The sequence below is a fragment of the Bactrocera latifrons genome, unplaced genomic scaffold, assembly GCF_001853355.1.
Source record: "Bactrocera latifrons isolate USDA-ARS-PBARC rearing strain unplaced genomic scaffold, ASM185335v1 scaffold_53, whole genome shotgun sequence".
Taxonomy (NCBI): Eukaryota; Metazoa; Arthropoda; class Insecta; order Diptera; family Tephritidae; genus Bactrocera; species Bactrocera latifrons.
The window spans coordinates 492,699-514,078 of NW_017537190.1; the positions used below are offsets into that span (position 1 = coordinate 492,699).

The 21,380-nt window shown below is 35.8% G+C and overlaps 1 protein-coding gene across 1 annotated transcript in view; it reads right to left on the reverse strand.

Moving 5' to 3' along the window:
* Nucleotides 1-21,380, reverse strand: part of LOC108974136 (dedicator of cytokinesis protein 1) — a 62,084-nt gene that overhangs the window by 13,278 nt on the left and 27,426 nt on the right. The window contains exons 3-10 of the mRNA XM_018941801.1: nt 12,343-12,454; nt 4,747-4,903; nt 4,313-4,582; nt 1,301-2,245; nt 1,081-1,227; nt 804-1,002; nt 208-344; nt 1-133 (exon numbers count right to left, since the gene is read on the reverse strand). The exon at nt 1-133 is cut by the window's left edge and continues 12 nt beyond it. Of these exons, the coding sequence (XP_018797346.1) occupies nt 1-133; nt 208-344; nt 804-1,002; nt 1,081-1,227; nt 1,301-2,245; nt 4,313-4,582; nt 4,747-4,903; nt 12,343-12,454 (2,100 nt within the window). The remainder of the gene's footprint in view (nt 134-207; nt 345-803; nt 1,003-1,080; nt 1,228-1,300; nt 2,246-4,312; nt 4,583-4,746; nt 4,904-12,342; nt 12,455-21,380) is intronic.

Here is a 21,380-nt window from a genome sequence, read left to right on the forward strand (position 1 = left end):
AGAAGCTCTCATTTATGTAGACGTCCAATACCGTTAGGAAATGTTGATATTTCAGATCGGATACGGTTTCGATTAAGTGTATAATACTCATGAATACCAATTGATCGTAGCGTTCGGGATCATCATTTTCAACCTGCAGAAGCGATGTAGATTTTAAGTATCAATACAAAAGCAACAAAAGACGAGAAAGTTAAAGCTTTTTTTTACCAAAATGTTGAATAAGGCGTCGAGTATGTCCTGCAAGAATTTTACCACTTCTTCGCCGGGCACATTCGAAAGCGCATTCAAAGACTCCTCCAGTGTTTCCTTATGAGCAGACCAGTTAAGCAAACCCAAGAGGCTCACTTAAAGTAGCGGGAGTAAAATAAAAAGATGTATGTTAAAAATATAAGAACATATGTTTTATAAACGGAATTCAAAAATACAAAAATATGCAGGGTGTTCCCCAAAATCAACAATGTGATGATCTTGAATTAAAAATATTATCTGATCAGAATATATACATTCATTTATAAGTCCGATGGAAACGACGGTTTGGGCTATATTTAGTTTTAATATAACGAATCAAGCCTCCGATTTGTTACTGATAGAGCTTTTGTGATGTCAGAAAAGCCGAGCTTTGCATATAAATGAAATTGTTTTCACAAATGATTGGAATATTTGCGCTTCGAAGTAAATTAATTGTGTATCTTTTGTTCTCAGAAAAGAAAAAACACTTACGGACAACACTGTGCATATGTTTATGAAAAAAAACTACTGGCCCACCCTGTACCTACATATGTTAACATTATTTTCATAATTACCGCTTTGTGTGAGTTTTGTGCTGCATAGATTTACGCAAATTGTAAGTTGATCTTTGGGAAACAGCGACAAACCGCCCAGCGATGGCTTGGTGCCCTGCAATTCACCAACCGTCGAAGGCAATTCCATGTAAACATTGGCATTGTTCTTGTCATACTTTTTGTGGTCCATCTTGTACACTGCCAGATTATGCTGTCCTTGCTGTTAATATGCAGAGTAAAAAATAAAATAAAATTATACCGTTATATTAGCATCTTTCTATAGCGCGTATCGACTTGCCAGTATTGTGGTGCCGTTGTCCTGCATCAGCTTCACATATGACAAGCCGAAAGGCTTCTCCGATTTGTCCTTTTGTTCGTTGGAGCTGCGATGTTTGAAAATGAATTTCAGATGGCACTGTTTGAATTCGTCGATCGGTACATGTATCTAAAATTTCCATAAAGATAGGAAAATATTAATTCGAATACGAAAAGTTGTTGAACAATAACGATGCGCTCACCTTGAATGTCTCCAGCCACTTCGGCTTATCGTCGTGATAATATACCACGGATTTGTATTCGTCAATGGGTGGATGCCCAGCACCGATGCTCATCACACCGGGCACCACTTGTCCCTGTTCATTGCACACATATACAGTCACCTCGACATTTTTTTCTGATGTTTTCGCAATGCGCGCGAATTCACCACCACATAGCGTCAAATACAAATCGTTACGCACATCACCCGGCAATATCACCTCGGGGAAACCCATTTTACGCGCTAACGGCACATTTGTGTGTAGCAAGCGTGGGAAATCCTCTTTGATCTGCTTAATATCGCCTTGCAACACTTCAATGGTGACGGCCATTTTAGAATCGATCTTGCCAATATCTTTATTAGCGATCAATTTGCGCAGCGTGCCATCTAGCGTGTCCTTTTCGCACAACATGAATGGCAAATCCAAATTGCCACGAAAGTCTTCCGGCTTATGCAATATGGGGGTGAGATCTTTGCAGGCGACACCAAATGGTCGCCGCATTATATACTCGGTGCTATTGAACGAACCACTCGAACTGATCGAGAGTTGTGAGTGCTTCTTACTTGATGGCGTTAACATCGCTGTGGTTATACTGGCGCGTTTCGAGTCATGCTCCTTCATTTCCATAGCACCAATGCGTATCGCATAGCATACGAGATACATTTTCGCTATGTTCAGATCGGTTTTGCTGAGATCGGTGAAGAGCACACGGTTATTATCGAATTGATCGATATCACGTGCAATGCCGGTGCGCGACCATTTCACCACATAATTCTCGCTAATCGGTTTGTGTGATTCGCCATCAAATAGTGTGAAGAGCAGATCGGAGTCCTCTTGAAACTTGCACACGAAAGCATTCACATGCAGCAATATGTTGTGCGAGTATTTGTTGAGTGGGCGTGGTGAACGTTGAATTGTTTGCGGACGCTGGTGGAGGAAGGAAGATGAAATTAGTTTTTAATAATTTTGAGCAATAAAAGTGAAATATTAATTTTAATTTAAATTAAATTTAATAAAAAAAAATCATAATAATAGAAGTTAGAAGCTATTTCCGAGTTAAATTTTTAGACCAAATTTTAATTTTAGTTCTTAGAAATTATTAATTATGATCATTTGTTTAAAATAATCGAAAATGGGCCTTAAACTGATTAATCTTTGGCTAACCTAAGTAATCTCGAATAAGAAAATTATCTGTTTATTATGGGAGGGATCAAAAAGCAAACGAATTGAAGAGAAAGTAGGATCAAATGAAATAATATACAATAAATTTAACGATTATGGGGGGAATTCATATATTTTATTTCAATTACAGTGTGTTTGCTTTAGACGTGCGGTTTTCAATGAGGCAATGTTTTTTTCGAAGTTGTTTTTTTACAGCTGTTACTTGATTTATACTTATTTTGGTTTGCCATTTCATAATGAACAAATTTAGCAACGTTTGCGCATGGAAAATTTGTGCAGCGATGAAGACTCACGTCGTTCCCTGGGCTTCATTAATGTACCTCGCATACACCGTATGGCGCAAAGTCAGCCGATAGCTCGAAAATCCTGGTAATAGTTATATGGGGAATAGGTCGATTTTTTGCTCAATTCTGTAATTTTCATTGAGATAACTAAAATATTGGTCGATTTATCCAGTACAAAGGAAAATATTGACCTGATTCTACCCATTTTGCTACACAGAAATATTATTGTCAGCAAAGGCTCTGTCTGAGTTTCAACTGCATATTATATTTCACACATTGTCCGATAAGTCAACTATATATATGTACTGGGATCCACATATTCGGTACTTAGGGGCTTGAGCAGTTTGGTTTGGATTTGGACAATTTTTGATCATAAGGTGACATACATTAAATTTTCCATGCGCAAATTATTAGAGTAAAGATTTAGCCTGTTACATTAATTGCTTCCTGATTTACATAAGTACTGGAAAGTGAAAGAATCAAGTGGAAGTTAAAATTGTGTTATATGGGAAGTAGGCGTGGTTGTGGTCCGATTTCGCTCATTTTCACACAATGACATAGTGATATGAAAATATGACACATACTAAGTTTAGTCGAAATGGGTCGGTCGGGTCCCGAGATACATATGTGATTTTACCAATATGTGGGCGGTGCCACCCCCACTGTCCAATTTTCACACCAGCGCCCATGAAGGTCTTTGATTCCATCTCTGGTGCAATTAGTTGTGGATTTATTGCGCTTTTGGTTATTGTAAATAGTTTGGGAGATATGGACATTAAACTTAGTGGACGGCGGGGCCGCGGCCACTCTTTCAACATTTTTGTCTACAGGTACCCCTTGCTACAAAAAAATTACAATTTTATATCTTAATTTAGTGCTTAGTTATAGCATTTTATATGTTTTCAGTTAATGTCGATTTGTAGGCTTGGAAGTGGTCCGATTACGATTTTGTTCTAGGTAATCTACATACCAAGTTTTGTCGAGATATCGCAATTTTTACTCAAGTTACAGCTTGCACGGACGGACGAAAGAACGGATGGACAGACATTCAAACGGATTTCAACTCTACTTCTTTATATACACATACATACATATATATTCCTATACCTATCTATCTATTTAGTTTTAGGTGATATGTATAACCGTTAGCTGAACAAAACTATAATACGAGTTGTAGAAACTGATTGTTGGAGTGTAAAAATAAGTTTAAAATGCAGTGAGCAAAAGAGATATGGAAAAACTTTAGGAAATGACTTATAGCAATCAAAATACTGCTATTTTTTCTTACAATTAATTACTTTGAAACAGAAGCTACGACCTTGGCAAGTGCAATAACTCGAAAGAAGCAACAGCTCGGGCTGGTCTTTCTTTATTGTGGTCACAGAGAAGGCATATGTAAGTATTATATATACTTATGTACATATGTCATATGCAAATACATATACTAAATTATACCATACTCGTATACTATAATAATATTTAATATCAACAAAGAAATATATTTATGTAAATGCAAGCAAAAAATTACGTTCGCTTTGAAAATGCGATCCTGCGCATTCATATGGTGCTCATACAATTCCGTTGTGCATATCGCATTCGTATCCAATATGTCGCCGTTCTCATCACGCACCACCATATCTAAGCCGAGCAGACTGTTTCCTGTGTCGATTTGCGATGTGGCCATCAGCTTCACTTTACGCATCTCGTCCAAAGGCAAATTGCCCGATATGAGCAGTGCGCGATTATTATTCAACTCGATCATTTTTGCGCGTATGGAATTAAAGTCACGATGTGTGATCTGCAATTGAATGAAAATAAACGCTTTTAGTATGGATTTCAATAACCATTATTCTGACAGTTAAGATAGGGCAGACTGACAGTAAAGGTTTAATACAGCTTTTTTATGAAAATAAATTTAATGAATGAATTATGCGAGAGACAGTTAACGGTTGCAGCACTCACCAAAAAATACTGTTTCAATATGGAGCCCCATTCTAAGAGAACTTTGGTGATTTCTTCAACGATCTCTGTACGTTTGATGCAGTACTCGCCGTTGACGATTGTGTAATCGGCCAGATGTATGTAGCTTTTCGGAAATATGCCGCGCTGTTCTTTATGTCTGCAAGTAATATGAAAACAATAAAAAATATTTATTAAGAGAAAAAACTAGTAGAAATTTGAATGGAAAAAATAACTGAAATTAAAAATAACTGCGTTAATAAATATGGCAGGAGGCAATTAATAAAGCGCGCATGACAAGCATGGGAAGACAAGATTCGCAGTTATGCGACAAAACAAACATACACACGTATATATGTTTGTACATATGTGCATAAAAGCATATAAAAGAGTGGTTGTTGTATTTATGTGGACAAATATACATACATTTGTCTGACATAAATTCTTATATGACAGAGTGTGGCGCAATTCTTGATGAATTGCCAGGAAAAAAGTAAACATGAAGAGAAATAAACGCCATAAAAACAAGAAGCAACTAAACTATTAACCACAACAACAACAGCAATGAAAACGTAACAGACCAATGACAAATATGGACACAAATTCTAACGAGTGTCATCGGCCATCTACATATGTACATATCTATATATTAGACAGATGGAGATATCAGAAAGCATGCCTTGGACAAAAATGTTGTAGAAAATTACGCTCTGCGGCTGGAGCGACACAAGCACAGCAGATAACAATTATTAGATTGTTAGCTTATTGCTTGAAGAAGCCACTAAGGAGAGATCCGTCAGTAAATCGCCACACGATCACACACACACATATGTACATACATGTATATAGAGGAGCATTTTGCAATGAATGCCTTTATGAAGAAGGTAACTTTTTAATTATCGCGTCTGTATGTACATATATTTGCATTACACATTGAATATTCCGTATTTATACTATATTACTTTCAGTTCGCTACAATTGTGGTTATAAGCTCACTTCACTTCGAATTTAACGAGTTTGCGCGGAAATTGCGAAACTTACACGTTAGAAAAGCTTAGCGAAATAAAATAAAATAAATATAAATACATATAAAAAGGCACGTACTGCCACAAAAACGGTTCATTATTTTTTCACGCGCTAAGGTTACGGTCATTAACCGAAGAATTGTTTTACATACATACATACTTCAGGTGAAGCTGACCAAAACAAAAGTGGTTGGCGCGTTGTTTGGGCGTTAGATGCGAGAAGCGGTGTAGAAGAAAATAGAAAACGGCTCAAAATGCATTCGAAATAAAAAGTATGTATTTTGGTTGTAACACTGCTAAGGGGGATATACATAAATACGGAGGTATTCGAACATTGCTAAAGCGTTTGATATTTTTCTATAAGACCTTTTTTGTATTTATGAGCTTCATAGAAGAGCTTTATAGAGCTTAGTAATGCAGGTTTTTTAATGAAAGCTCGTTAGAAAGTTTATTAAAGCTTATAATTTAACTTTGACTTTCATTATGAAAAAATATTCATTAAAATTCGTTCTTTATTTTCGCTGTTTGGCGCTAATTAGAGAGTTCAAATGAAGCCAGATCCTTTCCACCTGATCTTTCCAATGGAGTGGAGGTCTCTTCTTCGACTTCGAAATTATGACTGTCAACAGTGACATGGAAGCCAAGGAGAGAGAGAGTATGACTGTTTGTTTGATGACAGGAGATATTACGCCTTGTACTCGTTCACAAACATACACTTGTTGTACACTCTTGTAGAAGAGTGTTCCTTCTCTATTCAGCTTTGCAGCTCAAACTATTTTCTCCAGGAGTAGACTGAAGAAGTCGCACGATAGGCAGTCGCCTTGTCTGAAACCTCGTTTGTTATCGAACGACTCGGAGAGGTCCTGCCCGATCCTGACGGAGCTTTTGGTATTCGCTTACCTTTGCATTGCCTTATGAGGAGCCGTGGATCTCAGTGATCTTCACATACATAAATGGCAATTTACCACCATAAAATTATTACATAACTTATATAAAGAAGTATTAAAGAGTATTAACATTTTGAGAGAGTTTAACAATAATATTCGCATTATGCATGACATTCGGCTCTTGATCAAATTTGACCCGGACTAAAAAAAATACATCTTTAAGTATTTGAATACAAATCCTCATTATCACCTTCAAAATAAGCTACTAAGCCAATACAAGCATGCCAACGCTCAAATTTTCATTCACTTGTCAAGAGACTCGGCTTGAATGACCTTCAGTACCTTCAGTGAATTTTTGTTTTCTTCGGGTTCAACAGATTTTTGGAGAGCCATACGTTAGAGTGTAGGATAGCTTCGATATACCTTTGGCTTGCCACCAGTAATTGTGCGTTTGATGAGCCACGTTGTCAAGCAGAGATGGCAACTCTACTCGACGGCACAGATTCAGGGTATTTAGAAATGAGACTAGCATTGACACTGGTCAAACTCAAAACATTAAACAAAATTTGTTAAGTCGTTCCATAAGAGATGTTGAGATCTTCTCATATTTCTCTTTCAAGCACTGTTTTTTTTTTTTTAAATTGTGATGTGAACTTCGTTAACATATTTGGGTGGATGGACGCCGCGCATGTGGTAAGTTTTCGATGACCTCACGACCTTTAGTGACGCCTTTGTGCCTCAATTCATTAACCGAAGAATTGATCCCACTTTTCAACAATCATAACCGTGATGCCATAGGGAATTTCAAGCAAACTCTTCACACATTTGTATTCCGTGATAAAAATCGCCAGACAAACTAAGCAACTAATTGACATACTATATACAGAATATACATCATGCGAAGTTGTCCGGGTCAAATTTGATCATATGATATATTTATTACGAAGTAAGCAGTTCCGGTTTATTTTTACGCTTTCTTACAAATTTGTGCAATGCTGCCAGTGTTTCTCAAAAATGTATACCTAATATTCAAAAAGACGAAAAGCATTTAGTAGCCATACGCAATATAAAAAACTGTTATAGTAGTCAAGATCGGCTAGTATACACAAATCATTTTACAGACTTGGGGTGTTAAATAGATAATCTCAAAACATATTGTTTTGAAAACTAAGATGCGAAAAAACTTTTGAATCAACTGATAATATACGGAAAAATTTACAAAAAAGCATTACTACAAATATTTTTTATGACATTTGGTTATAAAGGTTCCGTTATAACAAAAGTAATACATCGAATTGTGATTTTTTTCACCTCGTCAGAGCAATAAGCGATACAAATTTTCATTTCAATTCCGGTCAATGTTAGTAATCACATCGGTCAAGTCGTGAGAAAGGCACACAAAATTAAGAAATTCGTGGCGCTTTTACTCGATATTTCCACATGAAGATCTTCAATCAATTTCCACATTTAAGCATTTCACTCCAATTCTTTTATTTGTCTGACCCTTTCGACACGCTGACAGTTTTTTATTATTATTTTATTATTTACTTTTTTATTTATGAACATTTTGTTTTTGTCGTTCATTTTTTCACTTTTATTGAATCATATTGCTGTCATTTCCGAACCCAGCGCGGCGGCGCACTTAATCACACACTTACGGGAGTGTGTGTGTGATTGCGCGCAGTATCTTTCAAGTGACTCTGTGTGTGGACAGCACGGGTCAGTTGGAGTATGAAAGAGGTCAGTGCTATGCGTTAATGGTGTATGAAGATGAAAAGGGAAAAATAAGAAAATAACACATATAAAAAATGGGAAGACGTAAAATAAATACAAACATACCACATGGACACATACATAGGTATGTATGTACATACAGACAAGTGCCGCTTATAAACAATAGGAAGCGAAAGATTGAATTATGGCGAAGAGCCAACAACAACAACAACAGCGCTGGCATTCGAAATGTGTGGTGTCAGTGCAGTCAGTCAGTCAATACTAGAATTGATGATAAGACTGTGCACTAACTACACACACGTACATACGTATACGTGTTCATATACAAATACAAGTTTCAAGTTTAAAATTGAAATTCTATGCTTTGGAACTACTGGCCAGTAATGGCCAATGCAGCGTTTATCAGTGCTGAAGTGGATGCGTGCAGCGTTGGAGAGGTCAGCGGGCACAAACGGCGGATAAACTTTTGTAAATATATGTTCGTGTGTGTATGCATGTTGATAAAACAGCGAGAAATGACAAACCCAGCTAAGAGGGAAACAGTAGATAACAACATCACACAAACAAACGCCACTCATTTATCATTTATGGTGTGAAATTGTTGTTTGTTTAAATGTACGATTTGATAACGCAAACCATGAAATAACAACAAATAGCGAATCGAGCACAAATAGGGCATTGTAAACAGTGTTGAGAAATAGATGAGTGATGACAGAGGGTCGGCAGGCAGGCAGAAGTAAATATCCACGGCGGACAGGATGAAAGCCGGCAAATGTTTGCAAATGTCAAGCGGTGATCCCTGATCGTTGTTCAGCGATCATTGTTTGGCAATGTGTGTGCAAGGCACATGGCGCCGCCCTGCGAGATTTTCACACTGTTTGCCACTCCACGCAACACATGTCGAGGAACTCGAAAATTGTATTGCATTGCAAGGAGTTTTGAAGGCGATTTTGTGCAGCAAACGTACATATGTAAGTGTGTGTGGCATTCGCGGTGATAAGCGGGACGATTGAGCGGTATGCTACTCAGTATGGCAGCAATTATTTACATACGGTTGTGTATGTACATATGTATGTAGCTATTGCAAATATAGGAGTACCAACATGTGTTTGCAGCCGCTTGCGAGAGTGATGAAGTGTCTGTGAAAGGGTGTTGTTTGGGAACTGATATAAATAAATTCTAAATAAATATGTACTGAGAGCATTTTAAGATGATTTACGATGTTATTGCAGGCAAAAACTCGCAAAGTCCTACTAATTATATAGAAATCTGTGTGAACGGAAGCAATTTATTAAGAAAACTTTTTATTCGGTATAAGCAATATCACTTAGGAACTCTGAGGAGAGGAGGGGATGAGATATGTGTAGTATATATATATAGATATAAAATAGATTATTCGGATATTTTATTTTCCTGCACCTCGCCTTAAATTAAGAAGCTAAAAGTTAGTAATTTTGCAGAGCTATTCTTTAATATACCAGTGGCGGACTCAAAGGGGGGAATTAGGGGACATTATCGAAGACAAAAAGCTGAGAAACATTTTCGATTCATGTATTCAGACACGAAAAAACCAAGAATTTGCGGCCGACAAAGAAGACGTGCAAAAATCTGCATGAGAACTTGCGAAAAAGACTACAGTGACTCAGCGAAGACGCGCTTTTATAGAGAAGTATTGGATGGATTTTTTTTGAGTTGGCTGCTTCCAGAAAAATATGTGCTTTGTAAACCAAAGAAATGGAAATCTTATTGACTGCTTGATAAATATATTATATTCAAAGGCCTTTTGGATAACGACAACGTCGTGCGACGTTTGAAGCTCAAAGGTAAACTTGATCACTGGGAGTGCCATTGGGGACAAAAGTAAAAGTAAAAGTCAAAAGACAACAGGTTACCGACTACTGCATGGCAAACATTGAAGAACTGTGATCTTCGCATATTCTGCACACTTCCTGTGGCGAATGCGAGCTCTGAACGCTCTTTTTCGACACTCCGCCGCATGAACTGACGACGAATATGCTTCAAGATAGATTGATCGGCCTGACGTTGCTGCACATGCATTATATCATTAAAGTCACTGCAGAAGAAGTTATCGAAGGTTTTTCAAAACTTGTCCCACATCGTTTTGTTTTGTGTAAAATTTTTTTACTCAATATACGAACCGACTACAGTATTATACATTGCAATAAAGTATGTCAACCGCACGTCTACCATTTACATATAATGGTTTTTTCAATTTAGTAGAGTTTAATATAAGAATGTCGTTAGTGAACTAGCTTTACCATCGACATTTCCTATAGGGCAATATAATTACGTACATTTTTTAGAAAACACTCATATTTACACTAATAAGTAGATGAAATAATCGTTTAAAATTAATTTATCATACTTTTCCGCACATACAATTATTTTCTTTTCCACAGCAAAGTATATTACCTTATTTCACTTCGTGCGGTTAATAAAAATGTCATTTCAAAAATAAGTTAATTTCGCTTAAAATTGCTTAAAACTCAAACTAATTGTTGCCCAGCTGAGGGAAGAGCGACAAAGCGGAATTTCAAAGTAATGTGACGGATTCGGTCTACTTGGCGCTAATGCTGAGCTTAGACCAATTAATATAATATTAACCTTTAAATGCGAAGAAGGGGTCTCATAGACGATTGTGCTTTCTAATGATATGTCCAACTTTGGCTTCATGAAACAAAGATAGTAATTCAAAAATATTTACTTTCTCAGTTCGAAGCTTAACTTGCGGGGAACCTAATACGACGTTAGTGTTTCGTTAATTCAAGTTTCGGTAAAAAATTCAAAAATAATGAAAGTTAAGTTTTAGTCTTGGAGTTTAGTGATAAATAAGATATGTTTCTGAAGATTGAAAATATTGTGAAATAAAACTTTAATTTTTTTGTAAAGTAGTTTGACAATAAGCCTTATTTTTAAATTTTTTAACTCTATTATAATAATCGATATCTCGATTATTTATTTTGATTAAGCTGGTTCAGTACTTTTTGATTTCAATATTTTCTGCTTTGCATAATCAAAACACATTTTGTTGAAGTATTTTCAGTAGCCAGTTAGAGGTAACGAATGTGGTGTTTTCGGATCCACAAACTTCTTTAAGGGAAATTTTTGAAAATGCGCTATTTGCCTAATAGAGTTTAAATTCGTACTATTGTATTTGGATATACATATGTATATATATTTGAAGAAGATAAATAAAAATCGTTTATCGATATTTTTATTAATTGTTATCGATACTTTTATGAATGTTTTTTGACTTCCCAAATTAAAGAAAAAAACGATTGAAATATATGTTTCGAGGAAAATAAAAAAGTTTATCAATATTTCGATCATTACTTGTCGATAATTATTACGAATATTTTTAAATTTTTCTCGTCTTAAAAAATATTAAATACTTTTAAAAATCTTTTATCAATATTTCGATTATTGGTTATTGATACTTTTACGAAAATTTTCCGATTTCCTAATCTTAAACAAACAATATTCCGATTATTTCTTAAATTATAAAATATTAATTAAAAAAAACGATTGAAATATATGTTTCGAGGAAAATAAAAAAGTTTATCAATATTTCGATCATTACTTGTCGATAATTATTACGAATATTTTTAAATTTTTCTCGTCTTAAAAAATATTAAATATTTTTAAAAATCTTTTATCAATATTTCGATTATTGGTTATTGATACTTTTACGAAAATTTTCCGATTTTCCTAATCTTAAACAAACAATATTCCGATTATTATTTATCGATAATTTTTATAAAATGTCTCTATTCTTCAAGGGATTAAGTCCTGATTTTATATATATATATCATTATTATTATAGATTATATATCACTATAGCACATTTGCATTACAAATCGAAATATTTGGGCACCTAAGTAATATTTTAGCGCATTTGCTTACAATTTTCTTGGCAGAAAAATCCAACTCACCTCTGCTTGTAACCATAATACCAATGTGTTGTCTCCTTCAGTATCACAACCGAATCGCCCACATCCAGACTCAAACGATGTGGCTTATCTTCCTGATCGAAATTACACTTTGCTAAAAAGAAGAGAAGAAAAATTGCGGAAATTAGTTTTATTGCAATACAAACGGATTTTCTTTTACATAAGTATGTTAATTTTAACAAATTCGCGAATGTATGTTATTATTCACACCACGGTTTCATATTTTTTGTTATGGGTAAGATCAAAGAGTAAGTAATTTCCAAAATAAAACAAATAAAACTCACTATAATTGCTTGCACTTGAAACACTTTAGCCACAACTTGGGGAAATTATGGAAATTAACCGCTTCAGTGGAGCAAACTGGAACTGGTGTAGAAAATAATCGCGCTTGAAATATAAACAATGGCGCAACCAGAGCGTTTTGCTGACACGTCGCGACTAAATAATTGCAAAGAAATCTTTCAGCTTGATCGGGCCTTGCGAAACAGATTTCATATTTGCGCTCAAACGTGGTTTATGGGGGAAAAACAATCATATTTATTTTATACAAAACTCAGTTATTACGTGCAATATTTTACTACGTATGTATGTATGTGCTATAAAATAGTGGTGTTTTAAAACAGCTTGCCACTTAGTAGCAGCGCTTAAGCCTGACAGCGAAAAGTGTGTAATGAGAGCAATGTGGGAGACTCGCACTGAAACGCAGCCAAACGAACGTGCGAATTCGTGGGAGATTTTATAGTTTTCACCTTCGCTTACTTACCTACTGCCGGTGTACTTACCTCCACACAAACATATTGAGGTAAATACGAGTACACACATGCTTGTGCTACTGAAAGTGATTTTTAAATTTGATTATGCGCAATTGTCGAAATGGGGTGAAACTAATAGATTTGCTGATAAAAAATTTATTTCGCAAAAAGGCGAACTTTTCAAATGTGAACTGGGGACACGTGTGCGAGGCTACTTTTGAAATTAGAACATGCAAATTATGCATGCACACATATGTACATATGTATGTATATATCCACATATCATGCCATTTCCTGTGTCCACACACGGCGTGGGGTGTTAGGGTGCCGCGTATCAATGAACTTGCAAGGTGATGAATGACTGCTAAAAAATAGTATGAGCCTGTATGTGTGTCTATGTATGTAGATGTCAGTATAGTAATTGTCGTATTTCTGCCACGTGAGAATAATAAAAAATATTGTCCTACACAGAAACCAGATGGCATAATCACGTTTGCCTCACTTTATAAAATATATGATATACATATAGATGCATACATATATATTTATATGCATGTATTTATGCATATTCACACCGAAACTAGGTGATGCATAAAATTGGCCGGAAATTTGAATAATTTTACTGGGAATAAAACACCAGCAGAGTGGCCTGCTATATTTTCATTTATTTAAATTTTAATTTATAAGCAAGTTATATTAATAATTATGTTAATTATTAAGTGTTTTTAAGCCAGCTTTAAGTGTTTTTTTTTTTTTTTAAATTGAGTTGTTAAAAGAGATGTGATAAGTGAAAGTATTCAGTTCATTTTTCACAAATCGAAATGAAAACCCGTACATATTTAGATATTATATAACAACAAAGTCGTAAAATGTGCATTAAAACGCTAAAATCACAATAGAAAGCAAGAAAAAACGTAAAATTTGATGACCAAAGCTACAATCAGTCCTTTCATATCTACAGAAGATTCCATACAAGAAATTGATAGACCAATTTGTATGGCGTCTATGTACTATAGTGGTCCGCCCTGAATAATTTTTTTTTTTGCATATCGTACATTTTTTTTTTTGGCAATAGGCGAGTTTCGGAAAAATATCTCCTCAAATAAGAAAAAATTTCCATACATGAACCTGAATTTGAGAGGTCAGTTTGTATGGCAATTATATGATATAGTCGTCCGATCTGATTGGGTTTTTCGGAGGTTATATCGTCGGTTGGGATATTAACCCATGCGGAGTTTCATGAAGATATCTAGTCAAATAAGTAAGTTTCTCAAGCAAGCCTTGATTCCCTTTGTTCAGTTTCTATGGCATATGCTGTTGTGGTCCGATCTGAATAATTTCTCGGATATTATATCGTTGTTTTGGATAGTAATCCGAGTTGAATTTCGGGAAAATATCTCTTCAAATAAAGAAGTTTCCCGTACAAGAAATTTCAGAAGGAATCTTATCATTTATTTTTTCGCTTCCTTCTTGGTGTGGAGAATATATTATGTTCAGGTTATAAGCATGCTTATGTGACGTTAATATTAATGTTTTGTAAGTGAAAAAGTATGTTCTATTTTAAAAAGCAAACTGTTCTATTTTCAACCTAAAAGGCTTCTTAATAAGTAAGACTGTGTTCACACTCGCCCGTAGCGACCCTATTGGTTGATTGTCAAATCTCTTTAGAGTGCTCTATACAGGCCTAACTCTCTGACCCTTTCACTGTAGCTAACAAAATAGATTACTAAAAACCTTCAGTACCAAAAACTAACATTTATAAGCCACAAATCAATCGATGACCCGCTAGCTAGCATTCATCATGACGCCAGTAAACAAAGCCAACTAGCGAACCATTTAAGACTGGCGAAAACCGTTCGTAACCCACTTCAAAGTGGATTCAATGGAAATTATAGCACATAGTTTAACAACAACAAATTCAATTTACTTTCCCATTTCTTTGTAGTTTTTTGTTTTCTTCATTCCATAGCGCATACATACAAACGCGTGCCTTCCACTATACAAATCACATTCGCAGACAAATGCCAGTGAAAATATTTTAATATACGCAAAAAAAGAAAAGCGCTCGCCGCAGACTCAGACGGTAGACAGTAGCCACTGGCTGGTGGCTGGCGGCCGGTGTCCGCCGAGTGAAGTCTGTTAATCAACAAGCAAAACAGCAACTACCATAGTTGGCGGAGTTCACCGGCTAGTTATTAGCATATCTGCGCTTTATGCGGTTACTTCCATGAGTATAACTTAATTTGTGCGCACTTATCGGCGAGCACACATACCAACCTATATGCATAAACACAACCACATGTCTAAAAGTGTGGCTGTATGTGGCTTTGCATCAATTATGGACCAAAGCGAGCATAGTCGTCGGTTTGTATGTGTGTGTGTGTGTGTGTGTTGGCAACCACACGCTAAGCGGTGGCTGCTGCTACTCCACTTCAGCGTCCAATGACCGAAAATCTACGAAAGCAACAATAGACAAAGCAAGCTAAAATTTCATAGTGAGCATGTATATACGTGTGTGTATATGTGTGTGCAAGTATGTTGCTCATAAAATGTCGTACAACATTGAAGCGACCTCCACTGCAACGCCGACAACAACAAAAATAATAAAAAGAGTGTTTAGGAATGCAACAAGTGCAACGAACAATGCTCCCTTCCGCTGTGGCAGTGGAGTTGAGGGGCGTGTAAACAATATACACACATTTTTACGTCTCTACATATATACATATGTACATACATACTGGGTTTCCCAATGGGGATGCTATCTCTGATTTCGAAGTTCGCAATTTGCGGATTCAAGGCGTTCTCAAGAATTGGGACTGTCCCAAAACCGCAGCCTGGCGCATTTTAAAAAAAGAAGTTGGGATGGAATCCGTATAAAATTGTTTTCCCTCAAGAACTGAGGCCATTGCCGCATCTTGGAACCACTTGAAAACGATAACGATATTTTTAAGAAAATTATTTTCTCCGTTGAGACTCACTTTATTTGGGTGGTGCGGTAAATAAACAAAACTGTCGATTTTGGTGCAAGGAAAGTCCACAAATTATTCATGAACATCCATTACGTTCACGTTAATTGACAGTTTGATGTGGTTTTTGAACTGGTGGAATCATTGATCCGGTCTCCTTTCGAAACCTGGTGACAGCGTTTATCTCAATAGAGAGCGGTATAGGGCGGCGATAACCAACTTTTTACGAGCGCATTTGGAGGAAGTTGATCTTGACAATATCTGGTTCCAACAAGACGGGGCTACGTGCCAAAAAGCACGTGCAACAACCGAATTATTGCGGGAAAAGTTTGGAAAATCTATTATTTTCCGAAATTTTGACTTTGAATGGCTTCCAAGAAATCATGATTTAACAACATCAGACTATTTCCGGTATGGTTTTTGAAGTCATTGGCCTTTAGCAAGAAACCAGACTCTCTGCAAGCTGTACAAGTGAAAAAAGTACGCGAAAATTGGGTTCATCGAATTCGATCCTACAAAAGAAGTCGTGGAGGCTATTTGAATGTTATATCAGAACTTAATAGTACATTTAATTTAATAAAAAAATTTAATTTCCTTAATAATAAAGGTATTTTTTTAATGAAAGTCATACCACTCTTATTGAAAAACCCTGTACATATTGCACAGTACATACATATATATATTAAAATACCGGCATTAAATTGGCAATCAACACTAAATGACACACTCGTGGCAATGGACGCTCCACTCACGAACTCACTCGGCGGCGCTGATGGGGTGTGGTAATTGCAGCGGTGGCTAGTAGCAGCAGCGAGTGAGAGACAAGCAACTGATGCTGCTCACTACTGCTGTGCTATGCGGAGTGGTGTGGTGTGGCATGGTGCTGGCCGACTAGTAGCGACATCACCGCTAAATCAATTGCAATCGGCGGTGAAGCATGTCAAATATGCGCTAACAAAATAATATAGCATTTGACGGTTAAACATGTAACCAGATACAAACATATATATGTAGATACAATATTTAAACATACATACATAAGTACAGATACCTTTTAGCATTAGTTTTAGAGGTCCACTATCGCCGACACGACATTCGAAAAACAATAAAAGTTCAAAAGGCAATTGACTGAAATTGGTTACACGCCATTTATGTACAACAAACATTAGCAATAAATTGAAAATTTCGAAATTACAACAGCGATAATACATACAGACATACAGATCTAGAAGGCTGTAGCGTGTGTTGAGCTAGCTTGTAAGTTACAAATTATTTTTCATAATCACTTGTAAGTGATACCTTCCTTCACCTATGGTAAGAAAAACTGATTATTATTAGCTTTAGTGCAACACTCAGAGATAATACGCTGAATGGAATATGTTGAAAATCTATATTTTCGCTTTGAGTCAAGTTATTATCAGTACTAAGTGTAAAAATTTGTTAACTGGTACTGAAATTTAGAAAATTATTTTATTTAGAAGTTTTTAATATTAAAAAAATTTAAAATTAAATTAGAAATTTTAATATTTAAAAAAATATTGTGGTTAAATAGCATTAAATAATATTAAATCGTTAATGAGATTATATATTTGTCATAAAAAAATCTTATATTTCTGTTTCTCACTTTCTGACCACTGTTCCGATTCAAAGCTTTAAAATTTATGATTTTTCAAAAAGAAAATAAATTCAACTTAACTAATTTTTTTGGTAAATTTTATACTCTACAAGAATCCGTAATTTTAAAAATTTTATCCTCAACCGTAAGGATGTGCTGGCGATATGTACATATATCTATTTGCAAAAAGAAATGCGAACCAACAACGAGTCGAAATTAACAAAATTTACTAGCGAAATTCGGAGTCACTAGCCTCAACTTAAACTTAAAAGCGCTTCGTCCAATTTATGGACGCCATAATAGTCTTGACAGATCAATAATTGAGCGTCTATTGGAAATATTTGAATCCACAGGCCCAATACAAAATTTTACCGTGTTAGTGCATCAATTGAAGAAGACCCAAATCAGTTTCTCAAGCGTTGGGCATTTCTGTGACGTCGTTGTGGCGAATTTTGCAACAACTTCATCTTCAGCGATGAGGCTCATTTCGTGCTAAATGGCTTCGTCTATAAGCAAAATATGCGTTATTGATCAGGAAGCAATCCAAATGTACTCCATGGGTCACCATTGCAACAAGCAAAAATTACGGTTTGTTGCGGCTTAAGGGCCGCAATGTTACTGTGAATGGGAATCACCACCCCTCTATGATAACCGAATATTTTTGTCCCGAGCAGAATGATATGGACTTGAACAACATGTGGTTCCAACAGGACAGCGCCACAAGCCACATAGGGAAACTCACAATCGATTTATTGAAAATCAAGTTTGGTGATCGTGTTACCTCACGAAATGACCTAGTTAATTGTCCGCCTCGTTCGTGCGATTTGACGCCGTTCGATTATATCCTGTGGGGCTGTGTCAAGTCTAGGGTCTATGCCAGCAAGCCAGCGACGATTGATGAACTTTTTACGAATATAGAACGTAAAATTGAAGCAGTGTCGGCCTATTTATGTTTGAAAGCCGTCTAAAATTTGGGTTTAGCGTTTGGACTTCTGCTGTCATACATACTGAACGATCAGAAACAATTGCTTGTATGGAATGCTTTTTCATTTGACAAAATATCTTCAAGAAATTTGTCATAGCTTTTCTTAACCAAAATGCGTTCTATAGTTTTACGCTTTGCATGGCTTATTGCCATGTCCTGCTGCAATTCTTTAGCACTTCGACGTGAGCAATGACCAAGTAGCAACCATAATTGACGCTAATGTTGGCTATGTGTTTACCTTTAAAAAACCATGGGCCAGTACTATTTGTGGCACGCAAACCACATCAGACATTGATTTTTCTTGTTGAAGGAAGAGAACGCGGGGATCTCCATTGTTCACACATAATATATGGGCATTTTTTACCCGTTAGCCATAAATGTCCCTTATGTTGGAACATTTTTGAACGTTAGAAATGTTATGTGAGTTTAACGCACGAAACGTGAGGTTTAAAAATGAATGTTCAACGGGTGAAACTACTGCAAATTTTTGTTTTGTAATTCTGAACTGTGATCGTTCCATTGACTGTGGTATTCGCCGTTGCCAAAGCGCAAAGAACCATAAGTCTTCCGCAAAACCTTTCCCTCGAAAGTTTGGTAATACACCAAGGCAAAGACAGCTTTGCGACTGGTGTAAGAGCTATACCTTCCTAGAGGAAGGTATATTTTACCTTTATAAAAAGAATTCTTATACATCATTAAAACTGTAAAAAAAATATATTATAAACGTTATAAACTAAATATTTATAAGTATAACAAGGTCGCTCCTCATAACCTCACTTGCGTAATATAAAATTGGAAAGAAACAAAAAAAAAGTTAATATTTCCAGTAAACATTCTCGTACGTCTGTTTGCCAAATAAAAGGAAAATTGATTGCTATAAAAATGTTTATTATTAAATGTTTATTATTAAACATTTTATTATTAAACATTTTCTTATTAAGATGTTGCTATAATTAGGAAAAACAACAGTCCCAATAAGTATATATATTCGAAATTATAGACTAACGTTCGCTTCAAGGCAAGGGTGACTCATAAGCTAATCAATCGAAGTCACGGGTTCAAAGGAAATTATAAACAAACAAAAATATCTATGCAAGGAATAATTATACCCTGAGCGGATAACATTAAGATTGCCAGGAAATTCGGAACATCCAGAAGGAATCGTCGAAGACCCTATAAATTATATACTATTGTGGGCAAAAAATAGTAAGACTTTTAAATTTCGCGCGAGAACCCATTCATCGAAATATTTCTTATGATTGGTATGACTGTCAGTGACATCTGTGCCAAATGTCAGATCAAAACAATCATTAATGTTTATTATACGCTTGGCTTTCTGAAGTACATAAAGTGCATTCGACGAATTTTACGATCTGTGAGTTTATTCAACAAAATAGTTCCATTAAATTTCGTGTGAGGAATTCAATTTTTGGTGGAGAAACTTTCAGAATGTTAAAAAAGGCTTAAAATGTGATAAGACGGCCAACAGCTTCAACTGATGAGCAACACGTCAATATAATATAAAAAATTGGTGCTTGAGAATCGCCCATTAACAGTCAGAAGGATCAGTGAAAACCATTTTGAAAGATCATTTGGGCTTAAGAAAACTGATTGATTTTAAAATCAGTAAATTCTGTTGAAAAACAGCGTCTCTTTACGTCTTTTAAACTATGCTTCAAGACTACCAGGATGTTATAAAACGTATGTATTATGACTCTTGGATCTATGTTGGCGACCCGGAAACAGACGATCAATTGGGCAAATATCGTGGCAAAGGTGAGTTGAAGTCGAAAACCCCGCGTTAAAGCAGATCAAAAATCAAGGCTATGTTGGTAGCTTTCTTCGATTTTCGAGGTGTGGTACACTCCGAATTCTTTCCGACCGGCCAAACTGTCAACAAGGATTACTATTTGAGTGGTATGCTTCGTTGCGCGAAGCTATTCGTAAAAATAACAGCAATATTTTTGTTTATTTAACCCCACAAATCCGATTGCTTGGTTTTTGACTCACCCTAATATTTACCATACTTACGTCTGTAGTTGTAAATATGTGCTGAATATGTACGCAATTGCGATTATTTCCAGTAATATTTATATTTAAAAGCACATAAATACAACTAAATAATATGCATACAACTCATAAACATATTCACAAGATATGAACAGAAGAAAATTACATTAATTGAGCAGGCGCTAATTCCAGCAGCGTTTACGCAAACACCCCACAGCAAGCAACCCAACCCACAGCTGAGATATAAAGTTAAAGCAAAAAAAATAAATAACAATAATAAAAAGTGCTCAATCAATTTCTTGGAAGCACCAACGCAGTGAAATGACTCACCCGCCAAAGCAACAACGCAATACGGTTGCGCCGAAGACGCCGATCGAACTGCTACATACATACGTACGAGTATTAACATACAAACATACGTCTATACATATGTATGTATATACATACTTACATATCTACACCTATCTTTGTGTATTGAAGTGAGTAGACGGGTTTCTTTTTAGTCCCTGAATTTTTTGCGAAAACACAAAATTATAATTAGTAAAAGTGCCATAGTTTAGGTAGCGACTTACCGGGAGACTGGACCTTTCATTTTGGATATTGTACCTAGCAAATAGATAAGTAAAATCTCATTTGTAATAAAAATTTTATTCTTTTTACTTACTTGCCCCTTCTCGTGGTAAATTTAGACA